This window comes from Protopterus annectens, chromosome 5.part1 (genome assembly GCF_019279795.1).
Source record: "Protopterus annectens isolate FY-2018-M chromosome 5.part1, PAN1.0, whole genome shotgun sequence".
Classification (NCBI taxonomy): domain Eukaryota; kingdom Metazoa; phylum Chordata; order Ceratodontiformes; family Protopteridae; genus Protopterus; species Protopterus annectens.
In genome coordinates, this window is record NC_056736.1 from 624,961,095 (window position 1) to 624,981,424 (window position 20,330).

The 20,330-nt window shown below is 42.5% G+C and overlaps 1 protein-coding gene across 1 annotated transcript in view; it reads left to right on the forward strand.

The window, feature by feature from the left end:
* Positions 1-20,330, forward strand: part of HSPH1 (heat shock protein family H (Hsp110) member 1) — a 322,955-nt gene that overhangs the window by 75,582 nt on the left and 227,043 nt on the right. Inside the window, exon 4 of the mRNA XM_044073239.1 lies at positions 5,711-5,833. Coding sequence (XP_043929174.1) covers positions 5,711-5,833 — 123 coding nt within the window. The remainder of the gene's footprint in view (positions 1-5,710; positions 5,834-20,330) is intronic.

Here is a 20,330-nt window from a genome sequence, read left to right on the forward strand (position 1 = left end):
AACTGGGTAGGGTCCAATGTTTGAAGGCTCCCAATGTCTCTGTTAATGAATTCCATGATGATGCACCCCATAACCTTGCAGACCAGGCTAGTCAGGCTTATAGGGTGATAGTTCTCGGGGTCTGTTGTGGCTCCACCTTTGTGGAGTGGGATAATGGTTGCTGTGCGCCACTCTATGGGTACGTAGCTTGTAGAGAGGCTGAGTTTGAACAGTGTGTTTAGGTGAGGGGTTAGTTCATTTTGAAGCTCATTTAAGACTCAGCCTGGTCCCATTGAAGCTGTATTTTTGGCATTGGTTAGGGCTGTTTTAACCTATGTGTGAGTAATTGCACTTAGGTTCTTGACATAGCTAAAGAACGCTTTGTGGTTATCTTTGGAGTCCTTGGCAATTTTTCTTTCAAAGCTAGCCTTGGTGATTTTATGAGAGATCATAGTTACCTGATAATACTAATCAGGGATGTCTTTCCTTCATGGGATTTTACTATTTTCTGCACTAGTTTCCTCCTATTGTATAGCTTGTTTATGGCAGTGGTCCACCAGACTGATTTCCTTTTCTTGGAGGAGTGAGTCTTGTTTTTGCTTGGGATAACATGATCCATGCATTCTTGCAGGTGCTCAGAGTGCCTTTGTAAGGGATTCAGCAGCTTGGACAGCATTGCCCTTTAGCATGGGGGCTGTGAACCTTTCCACCTTGGTCTTAAGTAATGTGAAGTTTGCTTTTGAAAAGTTTTTCACGGTTTCCTTGATTGGGGGTGGGGGCGGAATGTGGATATCCAGAGTGATTAGTCTATGATCTGATCTAACCAGCGAGGGTTTGACCTCCGGTGTAGAACACCGGTCGCCCATGTTGGTGATGACCAGGTTCTATATGTTGTCATCTCTGGTGGGGGTGTTGACCAGTTGATCCAGGGCATTCGAGTTTATAAATTCTAGGAAGCATTGGGCAAGGGAATTTGTACTTGAGTAGTTCTCCCAGTTAATGTTTGGGTAATTGAAATCACCCAATATTAGGGCATTTGGTAGGACCTTCATATTTTCCAGTGTCTCCAGAAATGTGGAATGGGGGGTCCTGGGTCATGCTGGGTGATCTGTAGCAAGCTACAATTTTAATTGCAGTTTTGCCCGTTGTTAGTTGCACATGGATGATCTCTGAGGCATTGTGCTGTGCCACTAACCTGGAGGTGTGGGTATCCTTGATGAATATTGATACTCAGGAGTCTTAAACCAGGTTTCTGTTACTGCACATATAATCAATGTTCTCCATACTGAGGAGTGCCTCGAGTGCATACATTTTGAGGTTTAGAATTCTGGCGTTGAGTAGCATTACCCTCAGTTTTTGGTTACTTGTGCTATTTACGGTGGTGGGTTTGTCTTTTGAGCCTTGCCTAAAAAAGGCACTATGGGGGCGGCAAAAGCCTTGGCCAGTATTTGAAAGCCTAAGGGTGACAGGTGCAAGCCATCTCTTGTGAAGCAACGTGGCTTATCGAGCATGTCATCCCAGGTGGACAGACACTGGATCCCCTTTGAATGACACCAGAAACTTAGCCAATTGTTGAAATTTATAATTTTTTCTTTATACGGTGGCATCATTCTTAGTGAGGGCAGGATGCTCCTCAGGGTCAGGGTCATACTGGCCTGGGCTACGTGATCAGAGAGCTCTTCCATGTTTTCATGAAGTCCAGGGAGGTATGTCTCGGGGCATTAACACCAACCTGGACAATGACAGAGTCGTATTTGTACTTGTTCTGGAGTGACCTGAGTGCTTGTGTTATGTGGTGGATTCTGGCGCCCGACAGGCAGCTAACTGTAACCTTTTCCTTTTCCAGCCTAGTTAGTGGGACATCAGTGTGCCTGACTATAGAGTCACCTATTACTAGTGTGTTGGGTATGTTATTTTGCCTTAAGGGCTGTGATTTCGTGGTACACTGATTATGTGAAGTGTGTGTTTCATGGTTTGTGATGGGGTGTGGAGGTTGCTTGGGTATCTGCTTTGGAGGTCTCTGTTGCTTTTGCAGATTTTTATTTAGAGCCTCTGAGTATGTTTTTGTGTATTTGTGTGTGTTATTTGCCGTTGTTGGTTTAGTAGGTCTCTGTGAGACTGGTGGTGTGTTGCAAGTATTTTTCTTCTCCTCTTGACTGTCAGTTCCATTTTTGGGTTGAGAGAGCTTTTCTTCCAGTTTGGCTGTATAATTGCACCTCTCGCATATATTGGTGTTTGGTGGTAGGAGGGAGAGGGTTGTCTGTGTACATGAGGCAGTTGTAACATTGCCTCAAAATGCCCAGATTCACCAGTTGGACTGGAGAGCACACATGAAACTGCCCTTTGGACATGCCTGAATAGGTAAAGTGAGATGTTTTACTGATTAGCTGGTAGGGACGAATAGAGAGCTTTGTTCTTCTGGACAGTATAGGGGGTCTAGTGCTAGGATTAATTAGTGCTTGCTATGAGTTTTGAGCAAGTGCTGGGCTGTGAAATGAATGGTTTGAGTGCTTAAGTTGAAAGTTTGCCAGAAATGAAGGAGAAATTACCCAAAATGGCCAGTAAGCTACTAACTTCTGGGCTGCAGCAAACAAGGCGCACAAATTTCATAAAGAAACAGATCAAATAAGTAGAAACAATAAGCCTTTAACCAGAAATTCCCAGCTCAGTAGGGCAGAATCTAGCCTCTCCTCCCACAAGAGTGCAGACTACAAACCTTCTTAATGTAAAATAACTGTCCTGGAGCCAAAGTGCTTAAACCAGAACTAATACACTTTTAGAATAACAGACACTAAGCGTTCAGTCAGCAATTCCCAACTTAGAAGGATGTAAGCTACCTGTCCTGCTGCAACAATGCAGTCCACAAACCTTCTTAATGTAAAACTGGTCTGAAGCCCAAGTGTTTAAACCAAAAGGCTTAGAATAACAGTTACAATTTAATCGGGCTACTACCAAGCAGTAATAAATGTAGCAGAATAATACAGTTGAGTACTTTTTAAGAAGCACAAGCAAAATAAGGTAATAAAGTAGGAATAAACACAATTACAGTAAAAGCAGATGAATAAAGTGCAATTTATATATATATATATATATATATATATATATATATATATATATATATATAATGGGAAACGAGCAAACTGATTTTAAACAAATTACCCAATTAACTAGTAAAAAAAACTCAAAACTGAGCCCTGTTCCAGCAGTCTTCAATCTGACAAGTTCTAACTGCACAGTCCTGCCACGAGGGTGCAGGGGAACCTTCTCCAAAAAAGATGGCCTAAATTAGTGCTCAAGTTTATACAAACAAAGCTAGATTCAGCAGGCCTGAATATAGTCTGGTATAGCAGACAAGGTGCACCAGTATCAGAAAAAAACAGTTCAAATGAGCAGGCACAAGTAAGCCTTTAACCAGAAATTCCCAGCTCAGAAGGGCAGAATCTAGACTCTTCTCCCACAAGAGTGCAGACCATAAACCATCTTAATGTAAAATAACTGGCCTGGAGCCCAAGTGCTTAAACCAGAACTAATACACTTTTAGAATAACTGACACTGAGCCTTCAGTCAGCAATTCCCAACTTAGAAGGATGTAAGCTACCTGTCCTGCCACAACAATGCAGTCCACAGACCTTCTTAATGTAAAACAACTGGTCTGAAGCCCAAGTGCAATAACCAAAAGACTTAGAATAACAGTTACAATTTAATCAGGCTACTACCAAGCAGAATTAACACAATTGAGTACTTTTAAGAAGAGGCGAAAGCCAAGATCAGGTAATAAAGTAGGAAGAAACACAAATACAGTAAAAGCAGATAAAGTACAAATTGTTGGTTTTATATATAACAATAGAAAGCAAGCAAACTGATTTGAACAAATTACCCAATTAACCAGTAAAAAACCTCAGAACTGAGCCCTGTTACAGCAGTTTTCAATCAGACAAGTTCAGGGCCTAAGTGGGTATGTCTACTGAAATGTTCTCTCTGTATTATGCAGGATAAGCTAATGAGACTATACTAGGATAGTGTTAGGATAGGGCTGAACAGATGGGAATGGTAGGAGTGTCTGAAATCAAAATATGATCTCACTGTACTGAAATCATTAAAGGATAAAGCAGTTTCACTTCCACTTTTTAGTGAGTACTTTTCTAGCTATTGATAAAACCGACCAAAGGAGAGGCAGCTGTGATCTAGGGACAACATCTGGCACTGGTGCATTGAACAAAATAAGTGAATCCTATATATTACATTTATCTGCCCATAAAGCCTGGGAGAAAATTTTAAATTTGTTCCAAAAAGATACAACCAATTTACATTTTGATACCATATGAATCCAATCTGTATCTGAATCGCAGTTACATCTCCAACATTTAATTTTCTTCATTTTATCATATATATTTTTTGACCGGGTTTGAGCGCTGATCCTACTGGACTATTTTAAGGCTCATCCTGGGGATTAATGAAATTTCCCTTCAGATCGTACAGTGACTGCTGTGCATTATTTTTGTTGTTACCATTGTCCAAATATACATTTTAAGCAAGTACACATTTTAAGCAGTTGCACACACGATAGTCTTAATATATTTGTAACTGTCAGACAAGATGTACAATTTTTAGAATTGCAGTATTGTTACAATGCACTTACATGCTTGTTTTAGATATACTTATGGCTGCATACATGATGGCCTCATGGACATCTGTCACCTTTATGCTAGGTATACACTGTACAAGGGAGTGAAGAAGCTAAAGGACATTTTGGGCAAGTTTGGCTGCCAGGTAGTGTGGCAAAAAGCGAAAATCTGGACTTAACCTGATCTTAGCTGTCTTGCAGGTGACACTTTAATCTCAGTTAACAGAACATGACAAGTGTGTTTGGAAGAATGTTTGACAGTGCTGAGCTGTAGACTTTAGACCAAGGAGCCCCTTACTCTTATTGGTGTGCTCAGTGGCATTAAATTTTCTGCCTAAGTGTTTGTACTGTGTCTTCATGGTGGTGATGGTGGAGAGTTGCACAGTGCTGCAGCTTTCATTTTTTTCCCCTTTTACTTGCAATATTGAAATTTTCCAGTAGTCTTGAGTTGATGTCAAATTTACATTTCATGTTGATGTACTTGGCAGTTGCCAGACCATTATATTTGATCAGGATAGCTGTGATGGGTGGGGGTGTCTTTTCAGATGAATCACAAAGAGAAAGTTCCACAAAGTAGTTACTGGCATTTCACTTGCATTTCAAGTCAGTAAATGTCCCAAAAGTATAATGGAAAAATACAAATAAGAATTTTTATATGGATTTTTTCTGTACACGTGCTGTGAAAATTGTCGATTTTTAAAATAATATTCGAGCATGGTTGAAATGTTTTGTTCAATACAGTATCTGCTTAGTAAACATCCGTTATCTGCTTTTGCTGGGGTGGAAGGGATTGGTTTGATGGGTTTGCATTTAAAGTATTTTGATGGTCAGAAAGTTGGAGTAAGTTGGTTTGTAGGTATGCATAGCTACAAGAGTTTCTTAGTTACTGTGGAGCAGGTAGGTTTTTGAGTGAAAATGGAACAGGCTGAAACGGTCAGGTGCCTGAATGAATTTTGGAAGTTAAATATTTGTGTAAAAGTGGCATGATGCCTGAAAATTTTGATTGCTCCATTTAGTTTAAAAATCTTAAATCTGTTTTTTGGTATTGACTAGTATTCCTTACAAGGCGATGACTGGGTTGTAATCTGTTCTATTACTTCCACACAGGTGATGTACATGGATGAACCACATCGGTTCAGTGTGGAGCAGATCACTGCCATGCTGCTAAGTAAATTGAAGGAAACCGCAGAGAGCAACCTAAAGAAATCTGTGACCGATTGTGTCATATCGGTAAGTAAACAAAGATGTGATTTGCACTTTTACAAAACATACGCTGTTTAGGAGAATATCTGATGTTGATCATTTGATCACTGTTGCAGTAGCCTTAGCTGTATGCATTATATCCTGCCAAGGATATAACAGCCAGCTTCAAAAGCTTCAGGGCACCTTCTACATGCCCAAACTGTAACCAGCTCAAAAGGGGCTGAAGAAAAACAACCGATTTGAGATCCAACCCCTTTAGAGCACTCCTCTTGCTGAAGAGTGCTCTTTTTGGGGGGCTTTTGAGGATTAAAGATGGGCTAAAAGTGCATTTATTTTTTTTTGTAGTGCAGATAAGTTCCCTTTGGAGGAAAACCTTCAGCATTTTATTTTTAACTATCTGTCAACAGATATTTTACATTAGGATTTTTTTTTTACGAACTGTTATGACTTTTAGTTACTTTTTACTGTGAAGTGTTTTTTTTACTTTTGTGGGGCAAAATTGTTTAAATCAAGTTTTAATTAGGAAAAACAAATTTGTTTTAAATTGGGAGCTTGGATAATTGTTTTCACTGTATTTTCTGATGGAAAAAATGCCAGTTTCACTTCCTATGAATGTGAGAACCTTAAAAATTACTTCAGCTCCGACCTATTTTAGATGCCTTAGTTCAGAGAGCTTTTCTTGCACAGGAAAATGTAGCTCTGTGTATCTATGTCTAGTTATTTCCTGCGTTTTTTCACTTAGCCCAGGGCCTCAGTAAGGGGATTTTTTAAGATAACAGGATTTGAGGTATCAGTGTTTCTCATTATTCCTGTAGCCAGACTCCCTGTGAGAAAAATGCAGTGGGACCTTAAAATCAGTATAGTCCCAGCTTAAACATCCTTTGACTTTGTCTCCCATTTTCCCTTCCAGTCTGGAGCAGTCTAACTACAGACACCTCAGACTTTATTTTGGGAGCAGTGTCTGTGGGAGTAAAAATGTATGGTCTTTGGAAAAAAAACTACAGATGAAAACACACAGATATAAAGGAAGTGTTTGCAGAAATAAATGCTGTCAATCATCTGTGACCCTCAGGACAATTAAATCTGGTTGCAGACAACAAGGAGGAACCAGATCTTAACCTCTGTGTAAACTAGCCATGGTAGCCTGGGATATAATGTTACAGCACAGACTCTCCCTCTATATGCATATTACTTCTCATCCGGTCAAAATTCTGTTGCTGGCAAGCTCAGCAGAATCGGGACAGACCCTCCCAAATAGGAACTGAATCCGTGGACTTCTAGGAATTGATCCAGCTGTGAGGGGCACCTCAGATAGCTCTACTTGCCTCAATTCACAACAGTCAGCTAGCAATAGTATGTTCCAGGATCCTTGCAAGAAGTCCTGTGACACAGATGCATTCTCATTTCCTTGGATGGGAATGGGAATGTTCCTATATGGTTAACCACCCTCTCCACTGATATCCAAAGGTCATTCTGAAGACTCAGACAGACTTTCCAAAGATCACTGTGTTGACTCTCTTTTTTTAGCCTAGGCAACAGTAAATGTTATTAATATTGATTACTCCTGCAGTAGCTTAAATTATATGAGTTATATTTTACATAGGATATAAAAGCAGGCCAACTTCCAAAGCCTCAGGGCAAACCATCAACTGACCCAAGGAACTACAGGCCTATCAGTCTAACAAACCTAATTTGGGAAGCCATGGAACAAGTTATCCTGGAAATGATAAACAAGGGCATTGCCAGTGTACAGACATTGGACCTATCCAGATTCCCTTTATGGGAAGGTCGTGTCTAGCTAATCTTGTAGACGTCTTTGAGAGGGTCACCAAGGCAATGGAAGAGGGTAAAGCAGTACATACTGCATATCTTGACCTGGCTAATGCATTTAATACAATACCCAACTTGGGCACTGTTAACAAGCTCTCTGATTTAGGAATAGACCTTGCATAACTCGCTGGATTGCTGGCTAGCTCACAGAGACAGCATGCAAGAAATTAGGATTGGTGAGACCACCTCCATAAAGAGACCGGTTACCAGTGGAGTTCCCCAGGGCTCTGTGTTGGGACTGCTCTTCTTTAGCCTTGATTTCCGAGAAGTAGATGACAATGTTAAACTCCTTGACTCATCCAGTTTGCAGATGACTGTAAAATGGGAGCTATTATAGATTTCCTGCAAAATGCAAACATGTTATGTAGTCCTATCTCACCGTAATTCTTGCTGGATGGGTTCGGAGCAGATTCTCGGCTCCGACTCTGCTGATACTAAAGCTCGAGGCTAACCCCTATCCCATGGTGCATCATGGCAATTCCCCAGATTTAGTTTGCTGCGAAAGCTTCAAGGTGGTCTCCTTACTGGCTTGTTGGCTAAGTAGCATATTTTTTCGATAATATTTGATATTTTTGTCTAATTTTCTTTTATTATTCTATAGTAAGAGTTTTACCTATTACCTGTGATTGAGGGAGTTTGCTCCCTCTTTCCCCTTTTCTTGAGGATTGTGCGGCCCGTTTTAGTTAAAGGGCCTTCCTCTCTGAGTGCGAGTCCTCCTTTCCCTTAATAACAAAAAAAAAATATATATATATATATATATATATATATATATATATATATATATATATATATATATATATATATATGTGTATGTATGTATGTATGTATGTATATTTCTTCTTCCTTCGTTATTGGTACTTTGCCTTGTTATTGTTGGATTGTATTGTTATCTATTACCAGGAAAATGTCCAAAGATAAAGACAGAAATCACAAAAAGAACACCGCCCTTCTGGGTTTAAAAAATGCGACAAGTGTTCTCAAAAAATGTCTGACAGTCAACAGCAGCTGTGTGTATTGTCTTGGAGAGGCTCATTTACAAGAACCCTGTACTTTGCCATGCCTTTATTACTAGGGTTCTTAATGAAAGAAAATGAAAACTGATAGACAGGGGTCTTATGACTAGTTCCTTCCAGGAACAGCTGGAATTTGGTCAGACATTTCCCAAAACTCTTAAAAGAAAATCTCCATCGGTTCCAGCTTTGGAACCATCAAAGAAGTCTAAAGTGACGGAGCCGAGGGGTTCTGGCTTTGATTCTGCTTCTGTCTCGGTGACGTCTGTTTCTTGGGTGCCGAGACAACCTTCTTTATCAAGACACTCAACTGTTTTGGATCTCATCTCACCAGCCCTGAGATCTCCTATTTTGGAAAGGAGGAGATCTCCTATCCCCACCTGTTCCTCCAGGTCACTTTCTGAGGAGGATATCGAGCGGGTGGTGAAGAGGCTGCTCTGTAACCCGGCGGTGGCTAAAAAGTTAGCTCTTTCAGACCCAGAGACTTCAGAGCTGTCCCATCTTCAGGCTACTGCTCCTCTTCCGACTGCTTCACTCTGAGTCTAACCCTTCGGGTCCTTCTGTGCTGGATCCTTCGGTTCCGAGAATTCTTCCTGCTTCCTCAGAACTGAACTCTATCCTCATCAGCTCAGTCTGGAACCGAGGGGTCTGGGAGCCGACGCTCTCGAGTCGACTCCGAGAGGGACAGTCACCCTGTTTTTTTTCTTCGGAACCGACCCTCCCTCTCGTTGCTTCGGCTCAACTGAGCTCGATTCCCAGTCTGCTTCAGAACCTGTCCCTCCTGCACGAAGCCGACCTTCCATTTCTTCGGAGCGGAGGGCTTCTTCAGAGCAGGGCGGTAAGGCCTTTGAAGCAATAGAAAAAGCTTTGTCCTGTGCCAAAACCCTGCCTTTGGAGCCGATGTCCCTCCAGCAGCCGGTAGCAACCTCTTCTCCCCCACTTGCCCCTCAGCATAGGGAACCAGAGACTCAAGGAACCGCCATTGGAGTGTCCCCTCTTCCAAGACCTCCCCAGAATATCCCACTGGAGAGGTCTCTCGGAAGAGTCTTTGTAAGAGGAAGCACATCGACTCACCTGAGTCTGTCACGTCAGACACTGATTTGGATGAGTTGGAAAGGTCCCCAAGATCCCCCCACTGAGGAGGTCTCGTTTGCAGACATCCTTGAAATCCTTAGAGGGGCGATTGGAAGACCTCTAACCCTACTGAGAACGAATCGGTGTACCTTGAGGCCTTTGGTTCCCGACCTTCCACCTCCTGGGTGACATCCCATATGACCAACTTTTGGCAGTCATATCCCGGAAAGCTTGGACCTCCCCGGACACAGTGGAGCAGGTCCTGAGGAGGCCAAACAAATTTATGACCGCTCCAGAAGACAGATCCTTTCTTTCCAAGGGAGTTCCTGTAGATGCTGTGGTGGTAGCAGCGGCCACTAAAAAGGAGTTGTCAGAGACCTCTTCAAATATCCATCCTCCTACTAAAGTCTAGGACGATGGATAAGTATGGAAAACGTACCTTCTCTTCAGCGGCATTTACCTTACGATCGCTGAATTACCTGTCCCATTTTACTAGACTTCAAAGGGATCTCCTGAAAGAGTTGGGAGATGCCCTTCAGGGTTCAGTAGCTTTGGGATCCACGGACAAGGTATCTGTGCAGCTCTCCACTCATAGATCTATCGCTAACTCCTCCATGAGGCTGACTACTATACAGCTGATGGAGCGAGCAGGGCAGCCGTAGCAGGAATTTCTCTTAGGAGACATTCCTGGATGCATCTATGCAACTTTACGGAATCCTTTAAGTCTTCCTTTACCAACGTCCCCTTTGATGGTTCAACTCTTTTTTTTTTTTTTGGACCTCAGGTAAAAGACTTTGACCAGGTGCGAGCAGGAAGGGAAAACCTTATCTGCTGTCGGAGTCTGTTTCTCCCTTCCTTCTAGACCCTATCCCAAGGGTCATACAGGAGGGAAAATGTGGTTCCACAAATCCCAGAAAGGTTTCCCTCAGGCACAAGGTCAACAGCCCTCCCCTAGAGGCAGAGGGGGAGGATATAATGGAAGACACCATGCTCATTGCAGAGGGGGTCTGCAACATCAGGGATAGAGATGCTTTCTCTGATCATCCCTTCCATCACCCCTGAGGAGTTGCTCGACACTCCGTCTCTGGAGTCGGCCGGGGGTCGTTTCTCACTGTACCCATGCGCCTGGCTTTAAATTTCCTAAGATTGTTTGGTACAAAATCTAATTTCCAGAGGTTACCTCATTCCCTTTGTTTCCGATCCCCTGCTAAATCGGTCTTTACCAGATGTGCCACCCATTCAATTAGACCACGCAACATCAGTGGTCATCTCGTTGCTTCAAGAAAGAGTCATCCATGAAGTCCCCACAAAGCAAACAGGATCTGGAACTTGCTCATGATTCTTTTTAGTTCTAAAAAAGACCGGGGACTGTAGATCAATTCTAGATTTCAGCAAACTCTAAGTCTGTAAAGAAATCGAAGTGCCGTATGATCACTCTGCAGCCAATATTTCCCTTTATTGGGAAAGACAATTGGATGTGCTCCATAGATCTTCAGGATGTGTACTACCATATCAAAATGGACAGGTGCTCCGGAAGACCTCTACGCTTTTGGCTAGGAGCCAGTCATTTTCAATTTTAAACACTGCCCTTTGGCCTCACTACAGCCCCCAGAGTGTTCACCAAATGCATGGCAGTGGTAACAGCTCACCTGAGACATCTAGGATTCCAGGTGTTTCCGTAGCTAGACGACTGGCTCCTCACTGCTACCACTAAGCACCAACTAATCCCAACCAGGGATGAGACTCTATCCTTGTGTGCCAGATTATGGAGTACAATAAATCTAAAATAATCCGCCTTCTCTCCATCGCAGCACATTGTCTTCTTAGGCTCATACATAGACTCAACCACCATGACAGGAAAACTGACACCAGAAAGGATAGAATTGTTGCACAAACAAGTCAGATTCTTGCTGAAAAAAGGCAAAGTACAGGCCAGGATAGTCCTTCAGGTTCTAGAGACTATGGCTTCCACCATTCACTTGGTTCCCCTAGCCCGTCTACACATGAGTACTTCGGTGGCTACTATTTGCCCAGTGGTCAATGCAGGATCTCCCCTTGTCTCACCAAATACTCATCACAAACTCCTGCAAGAAGGCTCTAACATGGTGGTTACATACTGATCAGCTTCATCTAGGTCGTCCACTTGCTCCCCTCCAACAAAATGCAGTCTTGACCACAGATGCTTCCCAGGTAGGGTGGGGGGGGGGCATTTTCTGGGAATGGCTGTCCAAGGTATCTGGCAGGATCATGAGAACCACTTGCACATAAATGTTTTGGAGATGAGAGCGATGCTACATGCATTGCAAGCACTGCACAGTTCTTCCCACCGGGACAATTGCGATTCAGTCAGACAACATGTCTGTAGTGTGGTACATAAACAAGCAAGGGGGGGACCAAATCTTGCCCACTTTGTCGAGAGGCTGTAAGAGTATGGAAATGGGCGATGGACACTCAGCGCCTTCTGGTAGCAACACAGATTCTGGGAAAGTCCAATGTGATAGCAGACAAACTGAGTCAAGCAATTCTGATGCCTCATGAGTGTTCCCTGAAAACAGAAGTTGCGGAAGAGATTTTCCGAAAATGGGGCCAGCCTTGCTGCAGCCTATTTGCCATGTACATGAACACCAAATGCAGCAGCTACTTCGCCCCAAGTCCCCATCTGAGGATGTCATCCAGGGATGCTCTGGTCCACAGTTGGCCTCTGGGACTCCTTTATGCTTTTCCACCCTTTCCTCTCATAACAAAAGTGATTCAGAAAGCAAAACTGAAGAGTACCCTGATCCTCATTGCTCCTTACTGGCCTCGCCAAGTCTGGTTCCCCTTCCTGTGGCCCTATCTCTTGGAGGAACCATGGATTCTGGAACCATCTCCAGACCTCCTAATTCATCAGTCAGGACAGTTCCATCCTACCATCCAAACACAGAAATTGACAGCATGGCTGCTCCAGTTCCAAGAATAGCCAGGTGTATTTCCCTTTCTCCTACAGTTAAACACATCCTGATTTCTTCACACAAACCTTCCACCAGGAAATTTATATTCCATTAAATTGAAAAGGTTTTCCATTTGGTAAGCTAAACAAGGCATAGATCCCTACTCAGTTCCCAGAGTCTATCTTGTCCTTCCTTGCATCTAATTTTCAAGAAGGAGCTGCAGCTGCTACCATTAGAGTTCAGTTAGCTGCCATCTCTAATTATCATTTTGGGAACATGGGAAACCCATTTATGTCCCACTCTTCATGCAAAACCTTTTTTAAAGGAGTCCTTATCAGACCTCCAATCGGGCAACCCCCAGAGCCCTGGGACTTTAACTTAGTTCTGACCTCATTGATTTCTCCACCTTTTGAACCATCTTCTTCATCTGACTTGACATTGTTGTCCTGGAAGACATTGTTCTTAGCTGCTATAACATCTGCTAGGAGGGTTTCAGAATTGCAAGCCTTCACCATTCAACCTCCTTATATTATATTCCACAAGGATATAGTCTCCCTCAGAACTAATCCTTCCTTTCTCCCTAAGGTATGTTCCAAACATAATCTAAACACAGCTATTGAATTTACCAGTATTCTTCCGAAATTACAGTAACAAATCAGAATGCAGACTACACCATTTGGATGTCCACAGAATTCTCCGATTTTTACCTGCACAGGACTAAAGATTTTCGGAACTTGGACCAGTTGTTTCCTTCTCGGACAAAAACGAAGGCTTGCTCGTTTCCAAGGTCACTTTGTATCAATGGCTTTCAGACTGCATCTCATTTGCTTACAAAACTGCTGGGAAACAACTACCTGCTAAAGTAAAAGGCCATTCAACCAGGGCAGTATCAACTTCATATGCCTTTAGATCAAAACTCCCAATTGATACTATTTGTGCAGCAGCTACTTGGGCAAGACCTCATACCTTTGTCACTCATTACAAATTGGATTTGGCCTCCCAGGACAGGTCATCCTTTGGGTCCACTCTTCTGAAGAGTCTATTTGCCTGAGCCACCCGGGGTAAAGGTGGTAGGGATGCTGTCCCATCCAGCAAGAATTACTGCGAGATAGGACTACATAACATAAAGAAGTTGTGTATTTGCCATAACGTTCCATGTTTGTAGTCCATCTCACCTACATTCTTGTGTACCACCATCCTTCTCCCTTCCTGTATCCTGGAGGAACTGGTGGACTATCCATTATACTGTCTGACCTTATTGTAGTTGTCTGTCCACATGGCATGGATAGTAATACAAAGTATTCTGTTTGTATGTGCATAGTTATTGATAGTTCATTACTATTATGTATGTAGTTACTTTCTAACAAACAAGATCTGGGGAATTGCCATGATACACCATGGGATAGGGGTTAGCCTCGGGCCAGTAAAAGCTCTTGAGCTTTAGTATCGGCAGAGTCGGAGCCGAGAGTTGGCTCCAAACCCATCCAGCAAGAATGGAGGCGAGATGGACTACAAACATGGAATGTTATAGTAAGTACATAACTTCTTCATCTTGCAAGTGGGTTTAACACAGGCAAATAGCTGGCGCTAATGCCATGGCTTAAAACTCGGTGCCAAAAAATGCATCGTAATCCCCTTTGGAGAAACTGTCAACCCAGGATAATTACTCCATTGATAAAAAAAATCCCCCTAAGAGTCGACCCAGTAGTAAGGGATCTTGGAACATATGTAGACAGCAGTCTGGCATTTGACCAACCTGTAGCTAAGATAAGAAAATCATTCTTTGTTGCCCAGCTTACAAGTAAGGGTATGGCATCCAGGCCTAAGGAAGTTACAGCAGCACTGTACTTTTCTCTTTTCAGACCTATCATAGAACACAGTGCTCCCCCTTGGCAAATTGGAGCAGTTGGAATGCCCGCAAAGGTTTCACACCAGGAGAATTTAGGGCATGAATTCCCTGTCCTACACTGATCAACGAAAGGCTCTCTCTATTCAGTGTCGTACACGTTGCTAAGAGGGAAATCTTTGCCTTGTTTACAGGGATCCCTCAGACCCTGCCCTGATAGATCTGTTGCACTTGCACAAAACAAACAGCACCAGTAACACTAGATCCAGGGATATGAACTTCACTTGTGACATAAACAGAATGTACTGGGGAGACTCGTGTCCAAAAGGATCCCCACACAATGGAATGGGCTTCCCATACATGTAAAACAGAGTTCATCCCTGACTCCATTTAAACAAAACCTTCCCAATTGGATGGGAAATCGTAAATATACCCCTGCCCCCCCCCCCCTGTCCCTTATACAGAGGCCATCAATTAGGAAAGTAATATTCTAACTAACACCTCCTACAAATCTTTAGCTGCCTGCCCATGAACATGCACCCCCCCCCCCTATGATACTTGGGATCCCAAATGGTTTGGGGAGCGCAGCTAGACTGGTAAGGGTCCTAGTGGTCATTGGCCTAGTAATAACCTATGAGACTTCCATGTGCTCAGATCATTAAGCCATTAGTTAACGCGAGCTGAAAAAAACAGGTTTGGGTGCCAAGCTGTCCTGTTGCTGAGAAAAGTGCTCCTCTGTGTACTTCTAAGGATTATCGTTTGGCTAATGCTGTTCCATTGCTGGGTGGGTAATTTTGTTCTGAGAAACAAGTACTTTAAGGCTAGTAAAAAGTAGTTCATTTGACAGTCTTGTGACTTTTTTCTTGTACTCTTAAATAGGAGCTCACTCTTATTTTAGTGGTAAAAAGATAAGTTGTTTAAAAATATTCTTTTCTTTAGAGAAATTGTGTTTTATTTTACATTTTTTGGGCTGGGGGATGTGTTTTTAACATGCTTTTTACTCTGTTTTGTGGTGTATGTGTTGGGGGGGGGGGGTTGCAGTTACGTTTTTGCCAAGCTTTTCCTGGGAAACTAGCACTATTTTCTGCTTGACTGTGAAACAAACTACCGGTCCCTCAACTGGACCTTCTTCCAGCCACAAAAAGAAAGTTTAAGTAGCCTTTGCCACTACAGCAGGCTAATTTGCCTCAGCTGCAGTTGGGTGACGCCATTGGGACCAAAGCTGGTTCCTCAGACCACTCATCTTTTTCATTGGATCTTTCTGGTGGTGTCCATGTAGCCATCATGATCCAGGGGTTAGCCATGCCTTCGGCGACTGTTGGAGTCCCCTCAGTGGGCAAGGGAGGCCTGTTCTTGTCAGTTGTGAGAGAAGTGATAGGGAATGTGCCCCTATCTGAGCAGAATGTTGTGCCCATCTCCGGGGGCAGATGTTGCTGGCAATACTAGGTGTGTTTGCCCCCTCTTTCCTGTCAGAAAGAGACAGTAAACTAAACATTTAGCTTCTCACGTCAGTTACTTTGGACAGGCACCATTTATTAGGATTGGCTGAAGATCTTGCGCAGTCTGACCCTTCTTTTAAGGTGGTTTCGGGTAAAAGAAAGATTCCTCTTACTTGTATAGATTTCACATCTTTAAACTCTTCAAGGAATGTAAAGGGACAAATGCACAGTTTTTTTCCCCCTCAGGTTTCTGATTCATATTCTGAAGAGTGTAGTATTTTTCCCTGTAAGAATTATCTTTTTCTGAGACTATTTCGAGAATGAACCATTGTTTTCTGTGGGAAAATATTGAGGTTTCTCAGTCCCTTAGAAATCACAACCTGCGATTTCCCTGACAAGCCAGCCTACTTGCTGCTAAGAATGCAGATAGAATTTACAAAGTACCTCAGTCTTTCAAGTTGTTATATACGCTAGTCCCAGCCTGTAGGTGCTGCCACGCATTTTGTTAATACCGATCCTTCTTCTGATAAAGATGGAACACTTTTGATAAGTTTGGGAAAAATGTATGCTTCTGCGACTTTTTAGAATTCTGATATGTCAGGTTCATATGTTATCTTGACTACATGTGAAAATATGAGTAATATTTTTGCTTTGTTTTCCTCTTGTGAGAAAAGGTCTGCTTTTTGTTAGAAATGTGTTGTACTCTGTAGATACTACTATCAGGGTTCCTGTCATTGCTGCAGTTTTAAGGAAGTTTGCCTCTCTGACATGAGATTCTTAACATGGAAAACTGTTTTTCTGATTGTTCTGACTTCTGCAAGAACAGTATCTTAAGCTGCAAGCTCTTATGATGTGTCAACCATATCTAATCTTTCACAGAGACAGCATTTCTTTAAGAACTAATCCTCCATTTATACCTAAAGTGGTATCCATTTTTAATTTAAGGCAGTCTATCCATCTCATTGTCCACACCCTCCCCCAGAACCCAACAATGAGGGAGATACAATACTTCATTGCTTTGATGTCCACAAACAACTCTGGTACTATCTCTTGTCAAAATGGAATGAAATGTTTCAGAACTTCTCATCAATTGTTTGTTTCTTATGAAGGGACAAAACTGTGACTAAGCAGACTATTTCCAAATGGTTGCGTTAGGTTATTACCTTTAGATACTCCATCAGAATGAAATGATTGCAGGCAAGGTCAAGGTCCATTTTACTAAACCCTTGGCTAGTGAAACTGGAAACACTAAAAATACTCAATTTAAGGACCTAAATGTGTACCATAATTTTAAACAGAAGCTTATTGGAAGGATAGGCACTCCCACCCAAAGGATACCTTACCTTTGGAATAAGCTCACACACCATATAAAACAGAGTAGGTCTCAGTGTCAATTTCTAACACAGATTTGCAGCTGCAGACTCGCACCTGTATGACCCCCCCCCCCAGTCCCTTCAGAACAAGGGAAGTAGGTAAATTGTTGTGGCTAGACTCCTAATTGCATTCCAAATTGCTTAGTATACATATGTGAACGTCCCCTGACAATACAGGGGGCAGTATCATGGAATGCTGTCACCCATTTGTTTTGTTTCATGTTCTTGCTGTCTTGTGGAGTTCATGACAATTCTGTACTGCAGTGTAAAAGCTGAGAAAATGTGTTTTAATTATGTTTATACTTCATGATGCTCAGTTTGTCAAATGTTAGAAGTAATGGGAGCTAAAATTAAAAAAAGAAATTACATGGGTTGCTTGCCTTAGCCGCCCCCCCCCCCCCCCAACTTGTACCTTAAGGTACACAAATCAGAAGCTGCATAGCCTTGGATTAAGCAGCCCAGTTTCAACAAATAGGCTGTCATGTAAACAGCACTCAAATACTTTTTTTTAGTATATGTTCATAGATTGCAATTTAAAATTGTTAATGTCCAATCACATTAAACATGTTAAGTAAATATAGCTTTTAAAAAAAATGTAGCCATGCTATTTTTGAGAGTTAACTTCAGAACTAGCTTCTTTTTTTTTTTTTGTACAGCGCCACAAACTCAGCATAAAACTTTACAATGTTAACTTAATCATTCACCAACTAGTTCATTAACGATGGCAATATTTATGTTTGTCATGTATAAAACCATGTGATAGTGGTGGTAATGAACACTAGCAGTGTTTACCATCATTTTGTAAGGGGGCTGGCTCTGCTTAAAACCTTCTCTTAAGATCTAGGTGGAGATTAAGGGACCACTGCAGACCCCATTGCATCTTGTAAATACAGTTTGCATATGTTGTTGATTGAAGATGTGCTTAGACTGGGAAGCATGAGGTACATATGAATATATATGTATGGTCCAGTGTAAACAGTGCACCCCCTCCTCTCAACATATCAATGACTTAGTTTATGATAGACTGTGATGATCACCTTGAAACAGTCTCAGTCTAGCCTGTGCCAGGAGTTTAGGGGAATGAAACCCTGACGTCAGCTCAGGTGACCGAATTTGACTAGAGGCTTGGGTTCCACGTAGAAAGGATGAGTGTGACAGTTCGGGGGGGAGATACCATGTTGGTTCCCACCTGGCTAATACTGTTGCTCTAGTGACAGAGTCTCAGATGGAGAACAGAGGCTTATCATGAGACAGCCTACTGATGTGGAGAAGATGTGGTCTTTGCCACCAAAGCCTGTGGCGTTTGCCCTTGGTTGTCATGCAGGGGAGCAGACAAGGACAGAAGGACATACACAACTCTAGCAGTTATGCAAGTGCTCAGATCACCACCAGGGGAGACTTGCAGCATAAATAAAAATTATATCTTTGCCAAGATGCTGGCTATAGCACAAATCAACCTTATGGGTACCTGGATGACGTGGCCTCTAAGACAGCATAATGTCTGATCGAGTGGAGACTTAATGGTCTGCAGGTACAGGAGCAAAAAAAAAGCATACAAAAATGCCTGCTTAACCTAAATGCCTAGAAGGGGGTGGGCGGGCATGGTTGGCAGGCACAGGGGCAGGAGAAAAAAAAAACGTACAAAAGAACTCAGTTTAAATGTCTGGAAAGATGCTGTCATTGAAATGAAGGGGTTCATGGTAGGTTATTAGGCTAATAACCCTATACCCCTTACAAGCCTAGCCATATTTAGCCTGGGTTGCCCCAGTTGTCAGTGGTTAGTTGAGCGAAGTTCGCAGATGGAGTCTAGGGTAATTCATACCCACTGCCTCTGTGTATGAGGGACATGGGTGCCACCCCAGGAGTGAATTTGCGTTCACCCATCCATTGATCTAGGTTGTGTTTTGAAAGGAGTTAGGGAAGAGATGTGTTTCACGTGAATTGAAAGCTTGTTCTAGAGGAGTTGCAGTCTTAGGAGGATGTAGCTATAACTACAGCATTATTTGTTCATATTCATGGCTAGATTAAGATCCTTGGAGTGAGTGGCCCTCATGCAAGTTTGATTTACAAATGTGCAACATTTCCATCAGGGCTGGGTCAGAGGCTGCCCTGTAAGCCAGGCTTAGGTCACCCATTAGCAGCTTGTAGGAGACAGAATACAGTGACAAGGGGTTTCAGTCTTCTGCTTAGGACTTGTTTTTTGTACCCTATATTTTTTTGTGAGAAACCTCTGTGGTCTCTTCAGCTGTTGCAGGTGTCTGGTGATATACATACACTACAAGGGAGCATTGTATCTTTATTATTGGTCTAATGAGGGCAGAGTATCATGGAATTATAACATCCTTGCTTCTAGATGCGATGCCTTTACTTATGAGATGTACCACATAGGATTTCCTTACTACCATGGGTACGTGGTGGTTGAAGTACAGATTGCTATCAACCGGAGTACACAGATAATGTACCATTGGGTGTACACTTAGGGGTGTGCTATCTATAATGTTATTAACAGGGGTGTCGGCTTTCTCAAAGGGAATAATAATGGATTTTTTTTGCATTTAGCTTTAATCTGTGGTTTTGGCACCAGTCATTTGTCCGAGTTAACCCTCTATGCAGTATATTTAACATCACTGGGAGACTTTGTGATTGCTCCCAATTTGCAGTCATCAGCGAACTTGGTCAGTCACAGGCCGTCCACGTTTGCCTGAACTTCTGAAAAATAAATTCTGAACAGTAAAGGGCCCAGCACAGAACCCCTGTGGTATGCCACTGGTGACTGGTCTTTCTGCTAGAGGTGAAGTTACTCACTCTGACAGTATGCGTCCTGTCAGTGAGTCATCTGGCTGCCTATCTGGTGACTTAAGGCTTAATTCACAATTGGGAGAGTTTTTCTATAATATGTGAGTGGGGGATTGTGTCAGATGTCTTGGCTATATTAAGGTAGGTGGCGTGCTCACTGTCTTTCCCTCATCCAGGGCCTTGGTGACTTTCTTGAAGTCAGCCAGGTGTAACAGACCCTTAATGA